Genomic DNA, 24,904 nt, shown 5'->3' with positions numbered 1-24,904 from the left:
CCTAAGATCCGACGGTGTAAAACAATTACACCTGTCGGATCTTAGGGATATCTATGCGTAACTGGTTCTATGAATCAGTCGCATAGATACTCTGAGAGATACGACGGAGTATCTGAGATACTCCATCGTATCTCCTTTGTGAATCTGGCCCTTAGATCTTAAAATTAGATTGACATCCATGCCCCAATTTTGGAAAAATTAATGGTTGGGTGTCTTTTTGGACTTGGGCCAAGGACTTTCAGAAGGTCAGCTGGACAGCCAATACTGTGGACAATCTCTCTCCTGATGAACTCCATGCATTAAAGGAACTTCAGGATGCAGAGAGACTTGTAATAAAACCCAGTGACAAAGGGGGCAATGTGGTCCTTCTATCCACTGATAAATATGAAAAGAAGGTGAGACTGGACTCTATTGGCTATATGCTGACACATGCATTCTGGTTAACTGGTTTTGGAATCCCTTTCCTTGTGTGCCTAAAGCACAATGAGTGGTCCGACTACTGTAATATAGCTACACAACTATTGCACAAGCCCTAATCACAGACATACTAGGTGTAGAATGTATATTCGAGTAGCCACTCGAGAAGCTCCAGTCCTTCCATAGCAGGCTATGCATGTGTGTGTGCGTGGGGCCCTGAGTATTGGTGCCATATTGTGACAAAGTTGTCATTTAAATGTATGTGGATTTAATTGGGAATAGGGGGGGGGGGGGGGGTTCTCCACTTTTAGGGTGGAAATTAACCCATAGCGGACTGATCACATTGTTGATACATTAAAGTTTTTTTCATTTTTGATACACTGTGGTTGATCATTATAATTGCTGTCTTTTTGGAGACATCCCTTTGTCTAATCAGTTTTTAAAACTTTTACCAGTCAGGACGTCCTTGAAATGTATTTTCAGTCTTGAGGCACCCCAGACCAAGGCTCTGTTCACATTACAGCACATCAGGAACACGCACAAAATTGTGTGTGTTCCCAACATGTAAATGTGCTGCTCTTTAACAGGCATGCAGGGGTGCCATTTATTCTTAATAGTACCCCCATACATTGGCAAATGCAGTGCATTTTTGATGCTGTGTGACTTAAAAAACAAAAAGGGCTGGGGACTTCTTTCCCTGTACACAGCCGCACAGATGTGAAACAAGGGCTCCTTCACACAAGGTTGTTGAATGGTAAAACCATGTGGTTGAGCCCTGTTTTGGCCACCCCAACTGCTTCCTCTTTAGCTGCAGAGGCAGCAGCCAGGGTTGTACAAATGATGTGGCAGGAAGTATATCCCCAGGTGAATGGGGGCCATGCTGCAGTACAGTAATGCTGCATTTAGGGGGTAAAACATGCAAAGATGCAGCAACATATTGCCTCTTCACCCCCTGCCATATGCCAATGCATTATGGTCACTTTTAGAGGAGCATCGGGGTTTGCCACTATTGTGAACAAGCCCTAAAAATAGCAGTTCAGAATGTACAAAATTAGGGGTCAGACTGAACGGACTCCAGGTGGAAGGAAGAGGAGCTCGGCCACGCTACAGCCTGGGAAGGGGAAGTTGGGGGCTCCAGGCCAGCTCGGGGCCCCAAGCAATTGTTTGTTTTGCCTGTCCTGTAGCGACGGGCCTGGCTGTACCTGCCTGGTACTGCCCTGTAAGAGAGGCCGCTGGCCACTTCCCCCTTCCACTTTTCTGTCCTCATTGAGCTCCTGCTCTTCCAAAGTACAATTCAGCAGAGGAGCGGCAGCTCGACTGATGTGAATGCCTTTCTTAACCAGGATGTCATGGCGCCCCTGTTGAGAAATGCCAGAGTAGGTTACAGGAGTAAAGCAGGGTGAACAAATATCTGCGCTAACCCAAAAGAAAAAAAAAAAGCAGCCAGCACAGTCTGTTGATTCATCAAACACAAAATATAAAATTCCAAAATGCAGCGCTTCAATGAAATTTATATAATTATTAGGGTTGTCCCGATACCGAGCATTTGCCCGAGTACTTGTACTCGGACAAATGCTCCGATGCTTCACAGTGATCGGTACGTGGCGGAGTTACAAGCTTCTCCCCCCGCGGCTTTCAGCTGCTTTAGTGAAATCTATACAGGGTAATCAGTGTTTGTAACTCCCCCACCGACTGTCCCTGCATCCTCCTCCTCCTGTTCCCCTCCGTTGTGCTGTCCCCCTCCGTTCTTCCTCCGTGTCCCCCTCCATCTGCTGTCCCTCTCGCATGTCTGCCTTCCTTTTCCGAATGAACAGATAATAACAAATTTTAATAACTGAAACATTGTAACATGTGATTACGATGTCTCATTCATTTTCAGTGCAGCTGAGGCTGCAGAGTAAGGGACTGTGAAATTCTCTATCCTCAGTCTTTTTCTCTGTCTCAAGGGGGAGATATCAGGGGTCTGTTAAAACCCCTGATATCTCACCAAAGCTCCCCAACAGAGCTGATTAAAAAAACATTTTTAATAAACACACAGACACCACGTCCCCCCCCCCCCCATAGAAAGTATTGGTAATCGGTATTAGCGAGTACTTAAAAAAAAGCATTGGTACTTGTACTCTGTCAAAAAAAAAAGTGGTATCGGGACAATACTAATAATTATATATATGTGATAGTCCATATGAAAAAATCAATATGAAATAAAGATGACGTAGAACCTCCAACAAACTTCAATGTGCAAAGGAAAAGCACACCACACCCACATGTCGTATCTCTCTGGTAAGCAGATTGATAGCATGTGGGTGTGGTGTGCTTTTCCTTTGCACATTGAAGTTTGGTGGAGGTTCTATGTCAGGGGTGACCAACCAGTGGCCTGCTGAGCCCTCTGATGTGGCCCGCGACCTCCTGCTCTGGGAGGGAATAGAATACTGTTATTGAAGGTCAGTTTATTACTAAAACCAGTGTATATATGGGCATATCTGTTCTGCAGTGGTTACTGGGCTGCTTTCAAACTAATCCGCAGATGCAGAGCCTTGCACCTGCGGGTTACCTGCACTGAGCCATAGACTTCTGTTATTACCTGCGAGTTTGGTGAGCTTTCTGAAAGTGCACCAAACCTGCAGAATATAATAGAAGTCTATTGCAAAATGCAGAAAAGCCAAAAGGTACACTGCGTTGCACTCGCGGTGCAGGTAAACCTCAGCGCATCAGTGTAAAAGTAGCCATGGGCCCCTTTTACACCAATTGGACTCTCCATTCACCTCTAAGGAGTGGCAGATGTAAACCGACTTGTGTCCTACCTCCAGTCTGATCTGGCTGTGTCCTTGGCTGCTCTGCATATGCAGAGCAGACACAGACCTGCCACCCGACCGCTCTGATTGTGGCCCATGACCAGTTACCAAGACGCTTAAGTGGCCCTTGCCCTTCAAAAGGTTGGGCCCCCCCTGTTCTACATCATCTTTATTTCATATTGATTTTTTCACATGGACTAACACATACATACATATATATAAACATTGCATTTTGGACTTTTATATTTTAGGTTACAGAAGTACTGTAGCATGCCCATTGCTGGAAAAAGCGATAGTTATCAACTGGGAAAATTCAATCCATCATATTACACCCGACCAATCACCCAAAACTGTTTGCCGGGCATGTATGCTGAAAGTGCACACATATAGGCCCGGATTCAGAAAGCCCGGCGTTACTTTGTGCGGACGTAGCGTATCTCAGATACGCTACGCCGCCGTAACCTAGTGAGGCAGGTTCTGTATTCGGAAAGAACATGCACCCTAAGTTACGGCGGCGTAGCGTATGAGGGCCGGTGTAAGCCCACCTAATTCAAAATAGGAAGATGTGGGCGTGTTTTATGGTAATTCAGTGTGACCCCACGTAAATGACGTTTTTTTTACAAACGGTGCATGCGCCGTCCGTGGACGTATCCCAGTGCGCATGCTCCAAATTACGCCGTAAAGCCTCATTGGTTTCGACGTGAACGTAACTTACGCAAAGCCCTATTCGCGAACGACTTACACGACGCTGGCCCGACGTCCATACTTAACATTGGCTACGCCTCATATAGCAGGGGTAACTTTACGCCGGAAAAAGCCTTAGGTAAACGACGTAAAAAATGCGCTGGGCGGACGTACGTTTCTGAATCGGCGTATTTACTGTACCTAATTTGCATATTCTACTCGTAAATCTCCGGAAGCGCCACCTAGCGGCCAGCGTAAATATGCAACTAAGATACGACGGCGTAAGAGACTTACGTCAGTCGTATCTTAGCCAAATTTTGGCGTATCTTGCTTTCTGAATACAGATAGAAGATACGCCGGCACATGCTAGAATTTACGCGGCGTATCAATAGATACGCCGACGTAAATTGTTTCTGAATCCGGGCCATAGGAACTATCAGCTACCCTATGGAACGCACCCAATGGCAATGCTTTTATTAAGGGTTTCTCTTTAAATCTTTCATTTCAACATGTGGGATTGGATTATTTTTTTATGAAATCTTACCTGCAGGTTGTTAAGCAGTTGTTTAAAGCAGTAGTAAACATCGCTTGTGCACTTGTACCCACAAGTATTCTTATTATAAAGATACAATGAATATCTCCTAAACGGTGCACTTTAGAAGATATTCACAATTTCTGGAGCCGGTGACAACACTTGCGCTCTGAATTGAGGACATACTGAATTTGCTGTCAATCCAGAGTGCTGTGCAGTGATCGTGACTCCCATGTGCATGTGCGGGAGTGACCCCATCGCGACTCGGCCAAAGTATGCGAATTCAGAAGGAAGACCGAGTGAAAATGGAAGCTCCGTCAGAGGTGACAACACGCCGCTGAAGGGATCCCTTTTAAAAGGGAAGTCTTTGAGAATGTGCTAGTCTGCGTTGCACACTAGCACTTTATGAAATTACCTTGAAGGGAAAGTTTATTTTATTTATTTAGAGACTTTACTATCTCTTAAAGTAGAAAATGAGGCTCCTTATCTCCACATAACGGAATATTACACCAGCTTGCTTTATAGCCGCGGTCACCAACCAGTGGCCTGTGGAAAGAAAATGTTGGTGGTCCCCAGCAGTTCTGCCACAAATCAACATTGTGGTGGATGAATACCGCCAATATTGTTTCCAGTATTGTTCTCAGAGCGCACTGATGGTCAATATTGTCAGCGTGCTTTGATACCTGATGCCTTCTCTGTGAACTCAGAGGGAGACGTCGGGTGTAGTGTAGAGTTCGGGAGGTAAAGGAGGGGACTTCCAATGGCAGTGCTGGTCACAGATTGTGGGAGGGAGCATGAAGCTCGAACACATGATGGATGGATAAGGCGGTGAGATTCAATGGATGAGTCTGTATAAGGCAGCAGAGTGTGGGGGTGGGTTGCAGACAGTAGAAGCATTGGGCCAGGTTCATAAAGAAGATACAACGGCGTATCTCCTGATACGCCATCGTATCTCCGAATCCGGCCGGTCGTATCTATGCGCCTGATTCATAGAATCAGGCTACGCACAGATCTCCCTAAGATCCGACAGGTGTAAATGACTTACACCGTCGGATCTTAGGCTGCAATTCTAGGCCGGCCGCTAGGTGGCGATTCCATTGCGGTCGGCGTAGAATATGCAAATGTGTCGTTACGCCGATTCACGAACGTACGCTTTGCCCGTCGCAGTAAATGTACGCCGTTTCTGTAGAGATACACGGCGTACAGAAAAAGCTGCCCCCTAGGTGGTCTAGCCAATGTTAAGTATGGCCGTCGTTCCCCCGTCGAAATTTGAAATTTAACGTTGTTTGCGTAAGTCGTCCGTGAATGGCGCTGGACGCCATTTACGTTAACGTCGAAACCAATGACGTCCTTGCGACGTCATTTAGCGCAATGCACGTCGGGAAATTTTAGGGACGGCGCATGCGCAGTACGATCGGCGCGGGAACGCGCCTAATTTAAATGATACACGCCCCATTTGAATTAGGCGGGCTTGCGCCGGACGGATTTACGCTACGCCGCCGCAAGTTTACAGGCAAGTGCTTTGTGAATCAAGCACTTGCCCATAAAACTTGCGGCGGTGTAACGTAAATGCGATAAGTTACGCCGCCGCGATTCTACGTGAATCTGGCCCATTGTGTGTAAAAAGGCATGTAAAATTAATGTTAGTGGTCCACAGGATTAAAGATTGTGAAATCAGTGTTTTCCGTTGGGTCTGAAAGGTTGGAGACCGCTGCTTTATAGTATATCACAATAAAGGACAACAAAGTAAAGTATGTTATAAAAAAATATTTTAATTATACCTTACAGATTAATCTACAATTTAACTCACTTTGTGTTTATGTAGTCACAATTTAATTGGTTTGTATTGCTTGCCAACATATTCTCTACAATATCTGAAAACATAAAATCAATATGCTTTATATAAATAACAATCTAAAATATGCAAACAACAGCTAAAATAAAAAAAATAGCTCTCAACACTTTTGTTAACAAATAAATTACGATGAACAATAATCAAAAACAAGAGGAAATGTGTGTGTAAACAATGCCTACACCAAGGGTAGCCATCTTCAGTTCAACACACTTTGAGAACTAACCCCTTGCTGCCGCCGTCCTCCGGCCCTTTACGAAGATCTAAATGCCGGGAGGTGGGCTTTTCGATTTTGTGATTGGCTGTCACAGCAGTCACATGATCAGAAGCTCCCGATTGCAAGTATACATCAGGAGCTGCATGTGACAACCTATTGACTCTGCTGGGAGCGCATTCTCCTGCCACGTACACACGATCGTAATTTCCGATGGACTTTTTCCATCAGATTTTTCGATCGTGTGTAGCCCCATCTGAGTTTTCTCATTGGAAATTTCCGATGAACTCCATCGGACTTTAAATATAGAATATGTTCTATATTTTTCCGATGTGATTTGGCCGGGCAAAAGCCAGATCGTGTGTACGCGGCATTAGTACAGAAAAGCCGTTTCCCACGGACAGGTATGTGCGGCAGATCAGGATTAAAGGAAGGATGAGGTTGAACAAAATAATTGCCAGGCTGTTATGAAAACGTCATTTATACTGTTGATTTCCATACTGCAAGCATAAACATTTATGATGCTGGCTCTATAATGATTCTACATCATACATAGCTTTTTAGCCATTCAGAAAGAGTGGGGTCTTGATCACAGCAGCAAAGGGGGACACATGAGTAACTCCACTGTGGTTACTTTATATATTCCATGCAGTTAACAGCTTAAAAAATAAATAGCAGCTTAAGAAAACATTCAAAAATGGCAACACCCTTGTTGTATGTACAGTAGGCAAACACGTTACAGGGTAGGTCAATATGCAACAACGATTTTTTTTTATAGAATATGTACAAACACTAAAATGTATTTTACTACAACGATCTAAGAGGAGTAGCTGGCCTAATGTGATATAATCAAGTCTACACACTAGATCACCACACAGAAAAGGTTACCATATTAGAAAAAGGTATATAGTGTGTGCGTTCTGAAATCTTGTGTCGGAAGCACTTAAGGAGAAAAATGACTATGGCTCTCAGACCCTGCTGGCATGCATTGCTTTAAGTATACAGCACCTAGGTAGCTTGCAATAGTGACAGCTTATCAGAAATGTGTACTTATTTTTATGCAACTACTTTTCACAGAGGACTAAATCCTGTGCTGAAAACACTAAACTACACAATTTTATTATTATTATTATATTAGGGCTGGTTCACACCAGTGCGATTTTATTCTGCATCAAACACGCATGGACAGTAGTGTTTAACATGGATTCCAATGGCCCTAGTTCATTCCAGTCTCGTCAACAAAAGTAAAACATGTTACAATTTTCCTGTATAGAACACATCTGGAACACAGCAAAACGCATCAGAACACATGTCCTCGGTTAAAGCGGAGTTCCGGCCACAATTTCACTTTTTAAATATAAATACCCCTGTAATACACAAGCTTAATGTATTCTAGTAAAGTTAGTCTGTAAACTAAGGTCCGTTTTGTTAGGTTGTTACAGCATTTAGACACTTTATAAAATAGAAATTGACTGGGGCCATCTTAAGTGTGGGCATCATGAAGCCAGACTGTATGACTTCCTGGATTTCAGCCTTGCAGATCTCGCACATGCTCAGTGCTGCACAAGCAGTGTCAGATCAGGTTTCAGCACCTGTACTGTCCAAGTCACGTGATTCTTCGAGACTGGGGAGTGCACAGACTCCTGGAAAGTTACACCCACTACATTCCCAGGAGTCTGTGCGGTGTAGGGTAGGAAGCTTAAAGCGGTGGTTCCCCTAAAAATAAAATTTTAACATTGCTTTTCCCAAATAAATTACGATTAGAATCGGCCGGTTTTATAAAAAAAAAAAGGTCCGTACATACCGTTTGTTGTTTTCGTTCCCACCGCCACTTCCGGGTACGATGCTGGCGGTGGGCGTTCCTAATTGATGGACAGGCATCCGACCGACGCATACATCGCGTCACGAGATGCCGAAAGAAGCCGAACGTCGGTGCGCATGCGTCGTATAGAGCCGCACCGACTTTCGGCATCTCGTGACGCGATGTATGCGTCGGTCGGATGCCTGTCCATCAATTAGGAACGCCCACCGCCAGCATCGTACCCGGAAGTGGCGGTGGGAACGAAAACAACAAACGGTATGTACGGACCTTTTTTTTTTATAAAACTGGCCGATTCTAATCGTAATTTATTTGGGAAAAGCAATGTTAAAATTTTATTTTTAGGGGAACCACCGCTTTAAGCACCTAGGTGCAGGAAGTGGGAAGATTAACTATTCTGCCTAGCAACAACACTTTAAAGGCATCTAGAAAAAAAAAAAATTCTTAAAGGACTAATGGAATTTTTTTAAAACTACTGATGTAATGTTATATTTATGGGTGGAACTCCACTTTAAGATGAAGAAAAAGGTGGGGAAAAATGCACCACAAACCCATCAGAAAGCATAACAAATGCACATGCAGAAATGCATCTGGAATGAAGAAATTGTTGTGTGAACTGGGCCTTAAGTTTCATGCCGGGAATGCAGTTACATTTGCTTGTGCTCTCAATAAAAATGTCAAACGGCTGGTGTCATGATGTGATTAAACGTGCAGCGCCATGGCAGTTTCAGATCATACAGAGGCTAAGATGGCAGCTTCCTTGGCTGAAAAGGATAGGAGGGTTTAGTTCCACATTAAGTATTTGCAGTCTGGTCTCCAAAAGGGAGACAACATAGTAGACCTTTCCCTAGGTTTCTTACACTGAGGCAGGTTATTGCTATTGCCAGAATAGTATCAAGTCTCTCTCCGAAGAAACATTCCTTGAAGACCATGTAGATCAGGTGCTCCTTGAATGGAGAGTCCGCAGAGCAGTACTTTAACCAGAGTGCTGTGCGCATGTGTACTCACAAAAGTCCAACATAGAAAATGAGCCAGAGGCCTCCAGTAGGCTATAACTGCTGAAGCGATCTGAACACTCTTCCAGTAAAGTGTTCACTGCCAAACGTGGGGAGAGATCTCCTTTATGGATTTTGACCAAACAAATTGCCGCCAGCATATGACAAAGTGCTGGGCCAGCCAATGAGTACTGGGTTTTTTAAACTGCTGATTGGTAGAATTCATTAATGTAGAAACGCCCTCTACAGCCCCAGGGGATTCAATGGTAAGGTGGACCACTGGTGGATCCACAGTGGGTTGACATTACGGTTTAAAATCCCTTCCAAACTGGAACAAGTCAAGTAAGCAGCCAGGGAGTGTAAGGGTGTTTCTAAATCCCTACAGAGGAACACCTTAAAAACAGGATGTAATGGGTCGATTTTTGAAGCAGCAGGGAATCTGAACGAGACATGACTGGAGACACCAGGTTGATCCTCCAGATTCAGAGTTGGGCAAACTGCATCAATTAGAGCCAAAATGTTCCCTTTTAATTATGGAGTAAGAGCAGAAGACTCTGACTCCTCAAGGATAAGGATAAACGTGTCAGGTGAATACTCACTGAAGACATTAGGACTGTGGGCAGATTAGTTATAGACTCAGAAGCACACTTATAAACTCTTTGGTTAAAGCCAGACAGAAATTGGGGGAATTGGGCCACAAAACCTTGTGTGACTGTAGTAGAGATGCCAGTCAACAAGGCATGAAACTTGGCTTCACCTGGTAAAGCTAGGGAGGACTCCAAGGACAAGTAAGACCCATCATAACGTAACAGTATTCCATATTTCCAGAATGCACCTTCAAGGGGCAATTAATAGACTTTACTGGAACTGTTAGTGGAATGTGAGCTGGAATCACCCATTGCAGAAGACCCTTTCCCTCTGTGTTTAGATACAGGCATGTTGTGGCCATGTTACTGGTAAAGTAATTTAAACTCAGAGTACAAGGCAAGGCCTTAGACACTCATAAAACCCTGACAACTCAAACAAGGGTCAGATGGTCCAAAGTCAATGTAGAAGGGCAGTAGGAAAAGACCAAAGATTAGAGTCTCACATGGCTCCCAGTGGAGAAGCAGAAGCAGGGAGATGCTTTCTCAACAATGAATGACATTCAGTGCCGCAGCATTAATATATCTGCAGTGTAAGACAAGCATTTTAAAGGCATTCAACACTCCAAACAAATGAGGAAGCTCCCGGTGTTCAGTCTGATTGGCCTACTTATAAAGCAAGTCATCAGAGAAAAGTGCTGGGGCAATGTTGAGGACTCTGGGTCTGGAAAGCACTCTTAATACTAACTTGTTACCAGAAGGGTGTCTGGAAAACCCATTGAACCCAATACACATAGGTCTTTTCCAGGCTAGCCTCCCAATGTCCAGTCCAGTGGGGTCCAGACACAGGGGCAGATCCTCAAAGAAATTCCGTGGCATATCTCTTGATACGCCGCGTAATTTCTAATTTTGCGCGTCGTATCTTTGTTTTGGTATCCCCAAAACAAGATACGACGGCATCTGTGTTAGATCCGACATATCTCTTGATACGCCGCGTAATTTCTAATTTTGCGCGTCGTATCTTTGTTTTGGTATCCCCAAAACAAGATACGACGGCATCTGTGTTAGATCCGACAGGCGTCTTCGTACGCCGTCGGATCTTAGATGCAATTTTTCGGCATCCGCTAGGTGGCATTCACGTCGTAATCCGCGTTGAGTATGCAAATTAGCTATTTCCGACGATCCACGAACGTACGAGCGGCCGTCGCATTTTTTTACGTCGTTTCCGATCGGCTTTTTCCGGCGTGTAGTTAAAGCTGCTATCTGGTGGCGTACTCAATGTTAAGTATGGCCGTCGTTCCCGCGTCTAATTTTGAAAATTTTACGTCGTTTGCATAAGTCGTCTGTGAATGGGGCTGGACGCCATTTACGTTCACGTTGAAAACAATGACGTCCTTGCGACGTCATTTAGCGCAATGCACGGCGGGAAATTTTAGGGGCGGCGCATGCGCAGTTCGTTCGGCGCAGGGACGTGTTTCATTTAAATTAAACACGCCACCCTACCCGCCCAATTTGAAATCCGCCGTGAGAGATACACTACGCCGCCGTAACTTACGGCGCAAATTCATTGGGGATTCAAACCAAAGCCAGGTAATTACAGCGGCGTAGCGTATCTCACATCTGCGCCGGGCGCAGCGGAGGTACGTGGATCTACCCCACAGTATTTAAAAAATTAAAGCCGATGAAAGCCCCCTCTGGATTAATGCAGCTTTAGCAGCTGGCAAAAAAACTGAATCATGCTAATAGCGGGAGGCCTTATGATTTATTTGTTTGTTTGCCTGACGGCGGCAGTATAACCTGACGGTGTTAGACTTCCTGTTTCCTTCAATGGATGAAAAAAAAATGCATATTACAAACAGCAGACAAGACCAGCGAGTTTGTTCGGTATCTTGCCTATGAGGAGCAAGCCAAAATTATTCATTTGATTCTTGAAGCTGTAACTGAGAAAATAAAAATCTCTTTACTTGCTTAATTCCTACCCAAAACATTTATAATGTATACCAAAATTCAATAAGTTCATGTATAAGAAGTAGTAGGGGGCAAAATAGGTCTTCTTAAACCTAGAAATACCATTGTCCAGAAACTCAAAACGCAGCTTATTTATAGAAGTGTGTATGTCGCATGATATGCCCCCCCCCCCCCCCCCCAATAACAAAGTAAACCACATATATATCTTCAGAATGTTATCCTGTATGAGAATTTATAGAAGGGAATTCGTGATTTTTCAGAGAGCAAATAAGAGTATTATTTGTGCAGCTTCATGCACATGAGTACATCTTACAAGCAGTCCCTATGGAAAAATGCACTTGTAAACTAAAAAGGAATGATACAGTTTTATAAATAACATTATCAAATCATTAAATAAATAACATTAAAAAAATAATATCATGTGTAGGTAATAACACAAAATAATTAAAACATTGAAGAAAGTATTTGAACCAAAATTGTAACAAGCAGGATTTACAGTAACATCTGTCCCATTGAAAATAATTAACATAACTCACTGAATCCAATTTATTCCATCTCCACTTAATAAAGATTTTATTGATGGATTAGCTAAATGTAATTTTACAGATTCTTGAGCTCAAAAGTTTGCATACCCTGGCAGAAATCGTGACATTTTGGCATGAAAATTGAAAATTGGACAGATCATCCCGAAAAACTATTTTATGTAAGGATAATGATCATAAGAAGCCATTTATTATCACATAGTTGTTTGGCTTCTTTTTATATCATAACAATTGGCTTCTTTTTATATCATAATAACAATTGGCCCTGATCAAAAGTTTACATATCCTGGAATTTTTGGCCTTTGTACAGACACACAGGGTGACAAACACAGGTTAACATGGCAAGTGTAGGTTAATTTCCCACATCTGTGGATTTTTAAAATGCAATTAGTGTCTGTGTATAAATAGTCAATTTGTTTGTTAGCTCCCATGTGGATGCACTGAGCAGGCTAGATGCTGATCCATGGGAAGCAGAAAAGAACTGTCAAAAGACCTGCATAACAAGGCAATAGACCTTTATAAAGATGGAAAAAGATATCCAAAGCTTTGAATTTGCTAGTCAGTTCTGTTAAAGCGGTAGTTCCCCCTCAAAAAAAATGTTACCCTTAGATTGATGCTCATTTTGTCTAGGGGAATCGGCTAGTTGTTTTAAAATCGAAGCTGTACTTTGTAGAGAACGATCTTCTCCGCCGCTTCCGGGTATGGTCTTCGGGACTGGGCGTTCCTATTTTGATTGACAGTCTTCCGACGGTCGCATCCATCGCGTCACGAGTAGCCGAAAGTAGCTGAACGTCGGCACGGCTCTATACGGTGCCAGCGCAGCAACGTTCGGCTACTTTCGGAAAATCGTGACGCGATAGATGCGACCGTCGGAAGACTGTCAATCAAGAAGGAACGCCCAGACCCGAAGACCATACCCGGAAGCGGCGGAGAAGGTCGCTCTCTACAACGGTAAGTACAGCTTCGATTTTAAAACAACTAGCCGATTCCCCTAGACAAAATGAGCATCAATCTAAGGGTAACAATTTTTTTGAGGGGGAACTACCGCTTTAATTACTTATTAGCAAGTAGAGAATTTAGGGATCTCTTGATACCAAACCAAGGTCAGGTAAACAAAAGATTGCAGCCACTACTGTTATTTCAAGGAGCACAATACTTGAACAAAAATGAGCTGTATGGTCGAGTTACCAGAAAGAAGCATTTATTGCGCCAATGCCGCAAAAAAAAAACCTGTTACAATATGCCCCACAACACCATAACAAGCCTTGCAGCTTCTGGCACACTAACCTGGAAGAGACCAAAATAGAGCTTCATGGTCATAACCATAAGCGCTATGTTTGGAGAGGGGTCAACAAGGCCTATAGCAGGGGTAGGCAACCAGGGGCTCTCCAGCTGTTGTGGAACTAGATTTCCTACCCCTGGCCTATAATGACAAGAATATCATTCCCACTGTAAAGCGTGGTGATGTTTTGGGAGTGTGTGAGCTCTAAAGGCACTTTAGAGGAATCTTGTGAAAACTGATGGCAAGATAAATGCAACACGTTATCAGAAAATAAAACTTACATTCCTCTGCACAAAAGCTGCACATGGGACGCACTTGGACTTTCCAGCATGACAATGACCATAAGCACAAGGCCAAGTTGACCCCCCAGTGGTTACAGCAGAAAAACGTGATGGCTCTGGAGTGGCCATCAGTCTCCTGACCTTCATATCATCCAGCCACTCTGGGGAGATTTCAAACGTGTGTTTCATGTAAGACGACCAAGACTTTGCATAACCTGGAGGCATTTTGCCTAGATGAATGGATAGCTATATCACCTGCAAGAAGTCGGGGGCCTCATACACAACTATTACAAAAGATTGCATGCTGTCATTGCTGCTAAAGGGGGTAATACACAGTATTAAGCGCTAAGAGGATGCAGACTTTTGAACTGAGGTCATTTCATTTATTTACTTGTCGCCATGTTTTGTTTTATGATTGTGCCATTCTGTTATTCAACCTATGGTTGAATATGAATCGTTTTAGAAATAAAAGAAATGTATTATACCTGCTCACTCATGTTTTTTTTTTCCCAAATAGTACATACTGTGAGTACGTACACCCCTCAAATTTTTGTGAATATTTTATTATATCTTTTCAAGTGACAACACTGAAGAAATTACACTTTGCTACCATGTAAAGTAGTGAGTGTACAGCTTGTATAACAGTGTAAATTTGCTGTCTCCTCAAAATAACTCAACACACAGCCAATAATGTCTAAACCGCAGGCAACAAAAGTGAGTACACCCCTAGGTGAAAATGTCCAAATTGGGCCCAATTACCCATTTTCCTTCCTCGGTGTCATGTTACTTATTAGTGTTACAAGGTCTCAGGTGTGAATTGGGAGCAGGTATGTTAAATTTGGCGTAATCGCTCTCACTCTCTCATACTGGTCACTGGAAGTTCAACATGGCACCTCATGGCAAAGAACTCTCTGAGGATATTAAAAAAAGAATTGTTCCTCTACATAAAGATGGCCTAGGCCAGTGATGATGAACCTTGGCACCCCAGATGTTTTGGAACTACATTTCCCATGATGCTCATGCACTTTGCAGTGTAGTTGAGCATCATGGAAAATTAAGTTCCAAAACATCTGGGATGACAAGGTTCGCCATGAAATAGCCTAGGCTATAAGAAGATTGCCAAGACCCTGAAACTGAGCTGTAGCACAGTGGCCAAGACCATACAGCAGTTTAAAAGGACAAGTTCCACTCAGAACAGGCCTCGCCATGGTCGACCAAAGAAGTTGAGTGCACGTGCTCAGCGTCATATCCAACTGTTGTCTTTGGGAAATAGACGTATGAGTGCTGCCAGCATTGCTGCAGAGTTTGAAGGGGTGGGGGGGGGGATCAGCCTATCAGTGCTCAGACCATACGCCACGCACTGTATCGAATTGGTCTGCATAGCTGTCGTCCTAAAAGGAAGCCTCTTCTAAAGATGATGCACAAGAAGTGTAATTTCACATGAAAAGATATAATAAAATCTTTTAAAAAATGTGAGGAGTGTACTAACTGTTCAAAAGTCTACATCCTCTAAACTCTTAAAAGCGTTTGTCAACCCACAGAAAAATCGATTTCCTGGCCCTCAAAGCGGATTAAACAGCACAGTGCCCCCCTCTAAACTGTAAAAAAAACTGAACCCTCCACTTCCTGTATGGCCTCTCTAAACTGACCATCAAAATCATGGCTGCTCTCTTCTCTCCCACTCATCCCCTCCTTCCTGCCTGTCAGATAGTGTCTGTATGTCCCCGCTCCCACCGCTATTAGCAAAATTAAAAATTTGTAAATGCTCACTGCCAGTTGATTTATTATATCCTGCCATAGCACACTGCATTCATTTTTCATAAAAACGAGTGTTGTAAATAACCATTCAGCACTGTCATCAGGCCGGGCACGTGACTCTCAGCAGGTTTTCAGGGTTACTGCAGGAGAGGCTGAGCGGCCATGTGATCACTCCGGCTGATGTCAGAGGGAGATCACAGCCCCTCCTGCAGTATCCATCAATCGGAGCTGTACAGCGGCCCCAAGTCATGTGACCGGCCTGAAGACCGCTCAACATAGGTATTTACAGCGCTCGTTTTTTACAAAATACTAATGAAGTGTGCTCTGCAAGGCTCTCATTAACGGTCTGGCGGAGTTTGTCTTATATGAGTTACAAACCCTTTAATGTTGTCACATGGAACGATATAATAAAATATTTACAAAAATGTGAGGGGTGTGCTCAATTTTATGAGATACTGTATTACCAAGGGGATGCAAACGTTTGAGCACAACTGTACAAGAGTTAACACTTCCAAAACTTGGCAGTAGTTCTATATGTGAATTGATTTTAACTGATACCATTACCTTGATAACCTTCATAAAATATGAAACTCGTGTGGCTTAGTGACCTGACATTTTTCTGCTTTAGGTACAGTCTAAGCCAAACTGGCGGCCCTCCAGCTGTTGCGAAACTACAAGTCCCATAAGGCATTGCAAGGCTGACAGTTACAAGTATGACTTCCACAGGCTTGATGGGACAGGTTTTGCGACAGCTGGAGGGCAACCAGTTTGAGACCCCTGGTCTAAGCACTTGAGGACCGGCATGTTACATCACCTTCCTGCCAGTTTTCGGCACTGTGATAGTTTAACAATTACTGCATCATGATACACTATACTCAAATAATAAAAGAAAAAAAAAGTTTCCCTTACCTTTGTTATAAAACATAGCAAATAAAAATGCCAAGACAGTAATAAAACCCCTAAATTACATTTTTTAGTATATAGGTTCATACATAGAGGGATCAGGAGGCGAAGGAGTTAATATACAGGTCACATAAGTAGGAGGATGAAGGGGTTAATGTGCAAATATGTAAGGATAGGTGGGGTTAATATACAGGTCAGACCAGAGACCAGATGGGGCAGACCTAGGCTATTAGCATACATGCCTGAGCCCATGCAAAGTAAATAGAACATTTTCTATTTTTTGCATATACCCATATACATAACACTATAGTTGTGTTTACATGAGCACTGGCCACTGGGGTATACCCCAGCACAGCCACACACAATCATTCATGTCCATGGACACCTAGGGCTGGATTCAGATACATTGGTGTATCTATCCGCCCGGCGTAACGTATCTGCGATATGTTACGCCGCTGTAACTTTGGGCGCAAGTTCTGTATTCAGAAAGAACTTGTGCCCTTAGTTACGGTGGCGTAACGTATGTGTGGCGGCGTAAGCCCGCCTAATTCAAATGGGGATGTTGGGGGCATGTTTTATTTAAATTTTGCTTGACCCCGCGTTTTTGACAGTTTTTTGGAACGGCGCATGCGCCGTCCGTAAAATATCCCAGTGTGCATTGCGCCAAAGTACGCCGCAAGGACATATTGGATTCGACGTGAACGTAAATGACGTACAGCCGTATTCGCGAACGACTTACGCAAACAACATAAAGATTTCAAAACTCGGCGCGGGAACGGCGGCCATACTTAACATTAGCTACGCCTCATATAGCAGGGGTAACTATACGCCGAAAAAAGCCTAACGTAAACGACGTAAAAAATTGCGCCGGCCGAACGTACGTTTCTGAATCGCCGTATCTACCTAATTAGCATATTCCTTGCGTAAACATACGGAAGCGCCACCTATCGGCCAGCCTGAAAATGCAGCCTAAGATACGACGGTGTAAGACACTTACACCTGTCGGATCTTAGGGAAATCTATGCGTAACTGATTCTCTAAATAAGGCGCATAGATACGACCTCCCGCACTCAGAGATACGACGGCGTATCAGGAGATACGCCATCGTATCTTGTATCTGAATCTGGCCCCTAGGCTTTCCAGGCAGGGAAAATATGCTGAAATGTATGTAGCATAAAGTCAAGTACAAGAGACCATTTACTGTGGATGGATGAATGACAATAGAGGGTTGGATGAATTATTGGATATTATTTATGGTACTCAATGACACTGATACTAATTTACACGGTTACTGGCTGCAATCAGAAAGCTTTCTTTCCTCTCATACAAGGATTGGTGTGCGAGTGGAAAGTGAACGCTAACTGCAGCCATTATTTACATCGTGTGATTCTGTGATTGGTCACAGAGATCACGTGGTTCTGAGCCAATCTTACTGGCTCTGTACCTTCTGTTTGTGAACTGCACTGTCCAGTTTTCATTGTGCTCATGCACGCTCTATGGGGTGCAGAAGAGCACTAAATAAATAAATAAATAATAATAAAAAAAAGAGACATTTTAAAACATCATTCTGCCCTTGGAAGTGTCCTGCCTGTCCAGAGTGGATGGTCAAGTTGTTAAAGCGGAGGTTCACCCAAAAATCCACTTTTTGACATTAGCTGTAGCATACTGCTAACATCTGCAGTATGTTGTTTTTTTTTTTTTTTTTTTACTTGTACTTATCGTTATATGAGCCCTTGTTTTCCGGCTGCGAGCGCGGAATCCTGCGGGGAATGGGCGTTTCTAAGCGAAGATGAGTTGATTGACGGCTGCTAAGGCGCGTCTTGGCCTCTGTTTAATCTTCAACTGCCATGATGCTGCACATGTGATCAGTTATGACACCAGCCATTGGATGGTTTGACAGTTTGGTTGAGAGCACAACCAATGTGACAGTTAGCATTCCCGGCATGCCAGGAATGTACCGTATTTATTTGAGTATAACGCGCACCCGTGTATAACGCGCACCCCTAATTTTCAATTAAAAATCGGTATAAAATCATTGTAATTGCCAAAAATCATTTATGTCCAGCCATGCCCCCTGTATGTCCAGCCATGCCCCCGTATGTCCAGCCATGTCCCCTTACCTTTAATCACGCGGCGCGCGGGAACATTACAGACTGCGTTCGTTTGAACAGCTGTTTTCCCTGCCACGCATAGACACTCCCCCTTGCTCGCGATTGGACAGATCCGTCCAAGGGGGAGTGTCTATGCGCGGCAGGGAAAACAGCTATTCAAACGAAAGCTGTCTAATGTTCCCCCGCGCCGCGTGATTAACGTTGTAGCGGCGTTGGTGGCTTCGGTGGCGGCGGCGGTAGCAGCGGCGTGTGCGGCGGCGGTAGCGGCGGGGGGGGACAAAGTCCTCAAGTATAACGCGCACCCAAACTTTGATTTTTTTTTTGGGGTATAACATTTTGCGCGTTATACTCGAATAAATACGGTAACTGCTTTTTCAAACTGTTAAATTGATGGGTTTACTTCCGCTTTAAGGATGCTGAAAAGTTCATTTTGAGGGTGAACCTCCGCTTTAAAGCGGAAGTAAATCCATCTATTTGATAGTTTAAAAAAACAGTTAATATTCCCGGCATGCCGGAAATGCTAGATGTCACATTTGCTTGTGCTCTCAACCAAACTGTCAAACCATCCAATGGCTGGTTTCATAACTGATCACATGTGCAGCATCATGGCAGTTGCAGATTAAACAGAGGCCAAGATGGCAGCTTCCTTGGCTGTAAACAATAGGAGGGTTTACTTCCATTTTAAGGATTGATAAACCACACGGAAAGCAGGGAGGTGTAAAATAGGTGCCAACTGGTATCCTGTGCACAAAACATTTGTTGATTATAAAGAAACTGATCTCTGGCTAAAGTTGACCCTCTCCAGTACATTTTCCATCTTTTCCCTAAAGGCATGACTGTCATTACCCAAAATACAGATTCTCATCATTTATGGTCAGCCGTATAAACAGAAATCTGAAATAGCAGCCACCACAGGGTGACGTATACTAAAAGAATGGGAGAGGGGAAACAATTAGTTTCCCATCAATATGGGAATGAGACAGAATCAGGTAATAAAGTTAATTAAAAAAAAAAAAAAAAAATATAAGATAGATTGTTATATAGGATTGGTTAATAAGGCAATAAGATGATTGGTCAGTAAATAAGCACGAGCCCTTGGTCAGTTGTTAAGCCTGGAGAGCCTATAAATACAAGTGGACATCCAGAAACCGTTAGCAGAGCGGCGGTGACATCTCAGAAGACACGTCTGCTCTGTGCTGCAATGGAATTTTACCTGCGTCAGCTTATGGACAGGGCCGCAGCACCAGGCGGAGAAGAATGGATGAAACTTTGCCTTTCTCTGGCTCCTCCATCCTCGGTTTTGCAGGAAGCTGATGAGGCAGTGTGCTCAGCATCTATGTCCCTTCCTGCTACAGCTCCGCCCCCGGTTCCCGGGTTATTCCTTCCTCATGTAGATCGAGGTGACAGGCAGGTTGATCTGCCTATGGGTGTGAATGAGGTTGGACTTGCTGCGTCATCGGCCCTCCCTCCTCCAGAAGTGAATGACGATGTGCAGGTTAATGCAAATACTGTTGCTGGCAGAACTGGCAGGTCGGTTTACAAGAGGACACAGAAGCTGCGCAGATGTTATTCTCCATCACCTCCAAAGAACACTAAAAAGGGTAAGGGTGGTAAAAAAGCTCCTTCCCAAATTATTTCAGTGCAGTCTTCTCAGACCAGAGAAGATTTTCAGACAGCTTTGTGTGATGTTTTTAATCCTTTAGTTGGTACTACTGATTATCCTGCTGTCTCTAATGTTGTTTCTCATGCAGGTCGCTCTGATAACACTTTAACTGTTTCAGCACCAGCACAATGTCCTATTCCTGTGGTGACAAGTGATACTGCTCCCACACAAAGAGGTGAGTCTCTCGACTCGGCTGCTTTATCTGATATCATTTCTAACTTTTCTTTAGTGTCTGGGCAATTGCAGCAATTACTGTCTAGAACTTCATGGCCTGCTATGGATGTTTCGCACGCTTGGTCTAACCAGCAATCTGCCCAATCTACATGTGTGCCTAGCCAGGTAATGCAGGTGGAACCGATTGCTAATGTGCATGAAATTGCTAATGTTCCTGAAAGTTGTTTTAGGGAGGCTATGGCGTGTGAGTTGTCCCCGCTGGGTTTTCATTTATCTGCTAATGTCAAAGCTAAGATTTGGAAGGGGGATTATATGGATATTTTGTCCCTTTTACCAGCTGCAGAAGACAGACCTCTGAGGAGGGATCAAGAAAAGGTTGTAGATGATAAGCGTAAGATTGTGCCTAGATCCTTCAATAACTGGCTTCAGGCCTTCTGTATTTACGCTAGTGTGATGGGCGAAAAACATCCTGAGATTTGTTATAAAATGTTTCATCATGTGGAAATCATATTGGAAGCGTATAAAAATTTTCCAGGCTTGGCTTGGTTTACTTATGATGAATCTTTTCGTCAAAAACTAGCCGTTCATGGATCGTTACGATGGGGAACAAAAGACGTCGGATTGTGGCTCAATTTGTTGTTGCCTCAGAGACCGATGGTTAGATCCCCTCCGGTACAGACTGGGCCTTTTCGCAAGGGCCTTTGCTTTAGCTTCAATGAGGGCCAATGTAAGTGGCCGCATACGTGCCGTTTTAGACATGAATGTTCTAATTGTTCGGGAGTACACCCGGCTTCTAGATGTTTCAAAAAGGTGGCGTTGACCCCGCAGCCTCAGCCTAAGGATACTTTTCGTAAAAGCAGTAACCCCGGTGAAGTTGGTAGAAATGTTACCTTATCTACGCATTTGGCCGCGTCGTCAGGAGGCGGACTTATTAATTAAGGGCTTTTCGTTGGGTTTTTTACTTCCATCTTTTTCTGGAGTGGGTTGTTCGGTTGTGAATAATTTACCCTCTGTTAGCAGGTTTAAAGAGGTAGTTAGGAAAAAGATAGAGAAGGAAGTACGGGCTGGCAGGGTTGCGGGTCCTTTCAAGGACCCCCCTTTTGTCAATTTCAGGATATCTCCATTAGGCATTATTCCTAAGAAGGATACTAAGAGTTTTAGACTGATTCATCATTTGTCATTTCCTGCTGGCTCTTCTTTAAATGATGATATTGATCCTGAAGTCTGTACGGTATCTTACAGTTCGTTTGACGATGCTATTTCTTTGGTTCGTTCGGTTGGTGGTTCGGTTTTTTTGGCTAAGGCTGACATTAAATCGGCATTTCGTTTGTTACCCATCCACCCGTCTGCTTTTGATTCGCTTGGCTTTTATTTTGATGGTAATTTTTATTTCGATCGTTGCCTCCCGATGGGCTGTTCTATGTCTTGTTGCTATTTTGAGACTTTCTCGTCATTTTTGGAATGGTCGGTTTCGCATGTCACGGGTTCTCTTAATTTGGTGCATTATTTAGATGATTATCTTTTTATCGGGGCTTCTTCTGCAGATTGTTTGTTTTTGTTTACAATGTTTAGGATGCTTTGCAGGAAATTTGGAGTGCCTCTAGCGGAAGAGAAATCGGTCTGGCCTACGAAATCGTTGGAGTTCCTAGGTGTTACGATTGATGCTGAGAGAATGGAATTTCGTTTGCCTCCTGATAAGGTGTGTCGTATGCGCTTTTTGGTTTCTTTTGTCTTGAGCAAAAAGAAGGTTACACTGCGTACATTACAGGCTCTGTTGGGTCTGTTGGCCTTTGCGACCAGAGTCATAGCTGTTGGGAGGGTTTTTTCGAAGAGGTTGTACAGAGCGTTGGCAGGATTGAAGGACCCTCGGCATTTTGTCAGGATTTCCTCAGAATTAAGAGATGATTTGAAGGTTTGGGATTGTTTTTTGTTACATTTTAACGGTTGTTGTTTTTGGCAGTCTCCATTTTGTGATGCTTCGGCACTCTCTCTGTTCACAGATGCTTCGGGATCTTATGGTTATGGTGTATACTGGGATGGACATTGGTCAGCTGCTCCTTGGCCGGCGGGTTGGATGGAGAGGGGTTTGACTTCCAATATTGTATTTTTGGAAATCTTTCCCATCTTGGTGGCTCTGGAATTGTGGGGTGACAGTTTTCGTAATATGAGATTGCTTTTTCATTCGGACAACAAGGGTGTGGTTTTTTCCATCAATTGTATGTCTTCCAAGTCTCCACCTGTGGTTGCTGTTCTTCGGCACATTGTTTTTAAATGTCTCCTTTTGAATGTTTGGATTAAGGCTAAATATATACCTGGTCATGTTAATGATATTGCTGACGCACTGTCTCGATTACAGCAGGAACGTTTCAGGACACTGGTGCCAGAAGCAGATCTTCTTGGTCTTCCGTGCCCTATCCATCTGTGGTCCATCGTCTAGAGAAGGTTCAAGTTGCTGTCCTGAACTCGTTGGCTCCTTCCACGTGGGCAAATTACAAGGCCGCGTGGGATAGCTGGCAATCTTTTTTGTTTACGCAGGGTCATCATCAGGATGAGTACAGTGAGCATCTGGTTCTTTCTTTTTTGGACTCCTTGATGGGTTCTAATTATTCATATTCGCATGTTGTTAAAATTTTGGCTGGGGTTTCTTTTTTTGTTAAATGGCGGAATTTACCGCCTTGTTCTAGTTTTTTTTTCTATACAACAAGTATTGAAGGGTTACCGGAAATGTTCCTTTTCTGTCGATACTAGGGTTCCGATTACTGTGGAACTGTTGCGAGCCTTACTCTCAGTGACTGATTCGATATGTTCGTCTAATTATGAAGCTGTTCTTTTCAAAGCTTCTTTTAGTGTTTGTTTTTTTGGAGCTTTTAGGATTTCGGAATTGGTGCCCAATTCCTCCTTTGCTTGTAATGGCCTGCTCTATTCGGATTTGTCTTTTTCTGACAGTGGGGTTCAGTTTTTTTTGAGGCATAGTAAAACTGATCAACTGGGGAAGGGCCGAATTATTAGTATTGCTAAGATTTATGACAGTTCTATTTGTGCTTGTCACTTTATGTTTAAGTATTGTTCCATTCGTCCTAAGTGTGGATCTCATTTATTTGTACATGTTGATGGGCTTCCGCTTACCCGTTTTCAATTTTCTGCAGTCCTGAAGAAGTGTTTAGTCAAGCTGAATCTTGACCATTTGCATATTACCACTCACTCATTTAGAATAGGTGCAGCTACTGAAGCTTCTAGGCTTGGTTTGTCTGCATCTGCGATCCAGGACTTGGGTGGGTGGAAGTCCAATTGTTTCAAGACTTATATTAGGCCTAACCTTTGCCATTTCTGAATTCCAGGTGCATCAAAGCATAATGTCTGGATTTTAGGACATTCTTACGTGTTCTGGGCTAAGAAACGTGCTTCTATCCGTTCGTATGGTAATAATTTGGGTTTGGATGGTGAGGATGTTTTTATTTGTTGGTTTGGTAGGCGCGGAATGTCTTGGTTTGACTTGCGCCCTACTTTAAATAGATTATATTCTTCATGGCCTCCTCCGAATGCTGTAGTTTTCCATCTCGGGGGTAATGACTTAGGTCATTATAAGACACTTGATTTATTAAGTAGGATTAAAGTTGACCTCTATCAATTGCATTTAATTCTTCCTAATACAGTTTTAATATTTTCCGAAATTATTCCAAGACTTTCTTGGTTTTTATCTCCAGATCTACTGTTCTTGGAGAAAATTAGAAAGAAAATTAATAGGGCCATGGCTAAATTTATGCCTTCAATTGGGGGCATGTCTTTTAGACATGTTGAATTGGAAGGTAGAATTCCAGGTTTTTATCGGTCAGACAATGTTCATTTGTCTGATGTGGCCCTGGATATATTAAATTTGGATTTGCAGACTAGTGTGGAATTGGCCGTGGCCAGGGTGGGGTGCCAGACTTGTTAATCAAGTCTGGCGGGTGGGGATATTTGTGTGTAAGTTTATGGTATATAGTTTGAGCTGTAAGGGCTAAACTAATTTATGGGAATAAGTAAGAGTATTGGCAAGTAATGTTTTGGTGATAATACGTTTATTATAAATACCAACAATGAAAGAGCTACGGCCAATTATTTCCAACAAATAAAATATTTTATCAAAATGATAATTTCTGGTTTCATAGTATTTATTTATAGAAGGTTAAAGATTTCTGTATTCATTCCCATGGGAGAGGGGAAACAATTAGTTTCCCATCAATATGGGAATGAGACAGAATCAGGTAATAAAGTTAATTAAAAAAAAAAAAAAAAAATATAAGATAGATTGTTATATAGGATTGGTTAATAAGGCAATAAGATGATTGGTCAG

At 43.2% G+C, this 24,904-nt stretch overlaps 1 protein-coding gene across 1 annotated transcript; it reads left to right on the top strand.

Annotated features, from left to right (window-relative positions):
* The first annotated feature begins 19,663 nt into the window (after positions 1-19,663).
* Positions 19,664-24,848, top strand: LOC120922183. Its single transcript, XM_040334655.1, has 2 exons — positions 19,664-20,335; positions 20,486-24,848. Exons 1-2 carry the CDS (start codon positions 19,936-19,938, stop codon positions 21,508-21,510), a joined length of 1,425 nt encoding a protein of 474 aa, XP_040190589.1. The 5' UTR covers positions 19,664-19,935; the 3' UTR covers positions 21,511-24,848.
* Positions 24,849-24,904: the final 56 nt, after the last annotated feature.

The sequence above is a fragment of the Rana temporaria genome, chromosome 1 (assembly GCF_905171775.1).
Source record: "Rana temporaria chromosome 1, aRanTem1.1, whole genome shotgun sequence".
Classification (NCBI taxonomy): domain Eukaryota; kingdom Metazoa; phylum Chordata; class Amphibia; order Anura; family Ranidae; genus Rana; species Rana temporaria.
The sequence above is the reverse complement of the archived record's forward strand: the minus strand, read 5'-3'. Positions and strand labels throughout refer to the sequence as shown.